At 32.5% G+C, this 4,027-nt stretch overlaps 1 protein-coding gene across 1 annotated transcript in view; it reads right to left on the reverse strand.

Annotated features, from left to right (window-relative positions):
- Positions 2,655-4,027, reverse strand: part of LOC104701242 (uncharacterized protein At1g66480-like) — a 6,518-nt gene continuing 5,145 nt past the window's right edge. Inside the window, exons 2-3 of the mRNA XM_019227080.1 lie at positions 3,644-3,776; positions 2,655-2,723 (exon numbers count right to left, since the gene is read on the reverse strand). Of these exons, the coding sequence (XP_019082625.1) occupies positions 2,655-2,723; positions 3,644-3,776 (202 nt within the window). The remainder of the gene's footprint in view (positions 2,724-3,643; positions 3,777-4,027) is intronic.

Below are 4,027 nucleotides of genomic sequence, written 5' to 3' on the forward strand. Positions count from 1 at the left end.
TAACTCAACTCAAATCAACTCATTACCTAATGAGTTTAGATTAAATAAGTTCATAGATTAACCCAACTCATTTGTTTAAATGAGCTGGGTTAATCCATGAACTCATTTAATTTGATGAGTTAAATGGTTAAATGAGTTCTAATTGAGTTTGTTTAGATGATGGAAAGACAATCTAAAAGACAATGGTTAAATGGAAGCAGTTTCGCTAATGAGTAGTAAATGGTTAGTTTGTTTAGTTGTAAAGTCTCTGCACGTGTATAGAAATTCTGAAACCTGTTTGTAAATTCTAAACCTGTTTCTTCACGTGTATAGAGTCTACCCATATGGCAAGAGATGAATGTGGCAAGAGGTGATACATAAAACACCCAAATTTGATGATACAAAAGATGATTGCAGAACTATGAACAAACAAAAACCCAATTTTCTAAACAAAACCCACTAGACCAACGCTTCCACCTCCCTGAACCAAATTAAACAAAAATAATTGATACACGACAACCCATAAACTAAGAAAACAACACAAAACCATCGAAATAATGAACACATACACAATCGAGATAACGGGAACAATCATGAACCCAGAAAAAATCAACCAATATGAACATAAAAACAATCATGAACAATAATAAAAACAATCATGAACCCAGATACTTAAAAAAGAAAACCCAGAAAAAAATCAACTTAAACCCAGCTAAATAATGAAAAGCTTAAGGGCCAATTATAACATGGGTTGAAGAAGAAGCGAACCTGAGAGGGTTGGAGAAGAAAGAAGCTCAATTATAACATGGGTTGAAGCGACCTTAAGCTGAAAGATTGAAAATTCTGAGATTTTTACTCAAATGCTTCTGAATCGAATTTGATTTTTCTAGAATCAAAATCACGATGAAGGTGTTGTTTTGGGGAAAAATCAAAACTTTGATGGTTTACACATTTTGACCGGTTTAGTGGTTTTGGTAATTTTGACTGGTTTAAGCATTTGATGGATTAAATGGTTAAACCATTACCTATTATAACATAACTCAATTGATCCATTAAACCATTTAATCCACTAACTCAATTTATTCATGAAGTCATTAGGATACATTGTTTTAATTCATTAGGGTCTATGGATTGAGTTGATGAGTTGCCGTGATCCATGAAACTTGACCCATTTTGACATCTCTAACTGTTAGTTATTGTAAAAACACCATTCCTAAGTATTAGTTATTGTAAAAACACCAAAATAATATATATATATAAGTGCATTGATATTACAAAACAAAGAAATTTACTATGGAGTAAATTTTGTAAATACAACATATTATATATAATATTCTAATATTTATATTAACTAAATAAAACCTGATTATATTAGTATACTAACTTATTTAAATAATTTATGAAAACGAATAGATCCGTGGTGTATTACGGGTAAACCCTAGTTAATATTATGTATTAATATACCCTATGGCGCTTGAGTAGGATATAGGCTTGCTTAGCAAATCTAGTGGCCTTTATTAACTTATAGCCGGCTCTGTCTAGTGGGAGGGTGGTGCACCTAAAGCACTCTCTATATACCATTACCATATCTTTCTTTCTTCCCTTTTAGTGGCAAAAGAGAAGATTGACTTTCCCACCCATAAAAAAGGCTAAGAGAGTTGATATGTTAATGATACATACAAACAAAATAGCTAGTTTTCATCTACCCCGAAAATAATGTCAGAAGATTTACAATTTTGGAATGTTTTAGTAGATGACTATGTATTATGAACATTGCTCTAATTGAGAAACTAGGGTATTTTGGTCCGCATCTCTCCTACCTAATTTTACAAACTCACTAAAAGTCATACTGGGAAGAAAAAAGTGTACTAGTTAAATTCAGCAGTTGTGTGGTACGTAGTGTTGTTTTAGCCAAGTTATTGGCTTAAAGAGTTACGAATTTCTACGTCATGCATGATGATTAAATTATTGAATTTGCGTCTTCTTCATAGATTCTATGATGATGCAGTTTGAATAGTTAGTTATGGTTCTTTACTGTACAAGTCGAGTTGTCATTTTAGATATGTATGTATTTTTTATCATAGAGTGTAGACTACAAAAATATGTATGTATTATTGTATTATAATTATAATTTTAAGTTTATAGTAAATGTATGTAATTTTTTTTATGTCAGTCAGTGAATAGTTTGTAACTATAATAAGTTCTTTTTTTCTTTTTGTTAAATTAAGTTTCTGTTATTGTTATTTCAGGAATCGTGAGATAACTACTAATGAGACCGAGTTACGTTTACTGGACTGCCCAAAACTTTTTTACTAATTTTTAAAAGTTGGTACCAAAGGCAATATCATTTTAGATTTATCTCCAGATTCTTTTAAAATCCAATCGTTTTTAGAATACTTTTTACTCTAAAAAAAATTGATTGCATAATATAATGATCGTTGATTATGGTTACTGGTAGGGTAGGCACCCAACCATGCATGTCCATTAGCACCTATAAATTTACTTTAACATATCTTAAAGTTAAAGTGTGAAAGGACTAGTTAACGAAAAAGAAAACAAACAGTTCTAAATAATCTCTAGTTGCTATATAAAAAGATTTATATACACACAGAAGATATAATCTTAAAAGGCTTTTTTTTTTCAAGAGAGAATATGTCGTCGAATTGAATTGATGACTATTTCTCATTTCTGCTCCATAGAACAGGAAGCTCCCGTCCACCTTCTCCGGCGAAACTCACCTGCTTCTGCACATGTTTAATTTAATACAGTTACTTCTTTGAGTCTTGATTTATTATTAATTTATATATAATATATGATATGCAAAACAAACAGCCAAATCATTTGATGATCGAGAGGATCTTGATCATTGGTATAATATAACATTTCATCAAATCTTTTTTTTCTCCAAGATATTAGTATATTACATTAACTGATTAACCATGTGTTTCTAACCATATCTTTTGACTATGTAATAGCTAGGTACTATTAAGACTAAGACATACACAATTTCTAGAACATGTGAATCCATTTACGAGTTCCTTTGTCAATCCATGCATAAGTTAACTCCTGCCCCGATAAAACGTTTGACTATATTAACATGAACATATGTGAATGTGTGTGGATGCTATTTTTTTTTTTTTGTTGCATATATTAGTTACGTCATACCCTAGTGGACTTAGTGGGTTACAATAATAATAATAATATAACTCTAAGCAAATGCCAAAGCATTGCCGAACAGATTTAATTCTGTTTCTTGTCTTCTACATCAATTTAGGAACTCTACTCCAATTAACACATTTAACTATTTGCGTAATTTCCGGATATAATACTTAACTCCAAAAATGATAGTTGACGTAAGTTTCGGGTCGAGACTAGCTCATACATCTCTTCAATCAAAACTAGTTACGGAATCGGAATTCGAACTCAGAACTTGACCCATACTTCTCAAAAACATGGTTCTAAGTTCAACTGGTTGAGTTACCAACTCCAAATTAGTTGAGAGTATATATAATTATTGCTCTCTGTTTATATATCACTCTTAAATAGATTCTTATAAGTTGAATTTGTATTTTGTATGCTTAAATATTTTCATGTCAAAGAACAAAATTAACGCGGTAAAAACGTTTGACCAAAATAGGAATTAAAGTAAAAAAAGAAGAATTACCTCACGCGCTTTAATCTCCCCACTTCCAAATTTCCGGCGGTTATCACCACCAACTCTTCCGCCGCCAATCTCACCAGACCTCTCCATAAATATACCTAAAATTTTGTCAGCTATCTGCGAGTCATCATTACTCTCCTCCATAAGCTTCGTTATCTGAGAACGAGGCAACCTCAACCTCACACTCGTATGCCCCGGTCCAAACCCGTCTCCTCCGCCGTCAGATCTTCCGATGGTGACGTCAGAAACCGTTCTCCGAGACAACATCAACATTTCTAACCTCTCCTTAGCGCCGACGTGGATCCCAGACATAACTCTCCGGCACGGAAGCTTATTATTATCAGTCTCCGGTGGAAGCTTAGGAAGCTCGACGAGAAAATACGTTTT

Source organism: Camelina sativa, chromosome 7 (assembly GCF_000633955.1).
Source record: "Camelina sativa cultivar DH55 chromosome 7, Cs, whole genome shotgun sequence".
Lineage (NCBI taxonomy): Eukaryota > Viridiplantae > Streptophyta > Magnoliopsida > Brassicales > Brassicaceae > Camelina > Camelina sativa.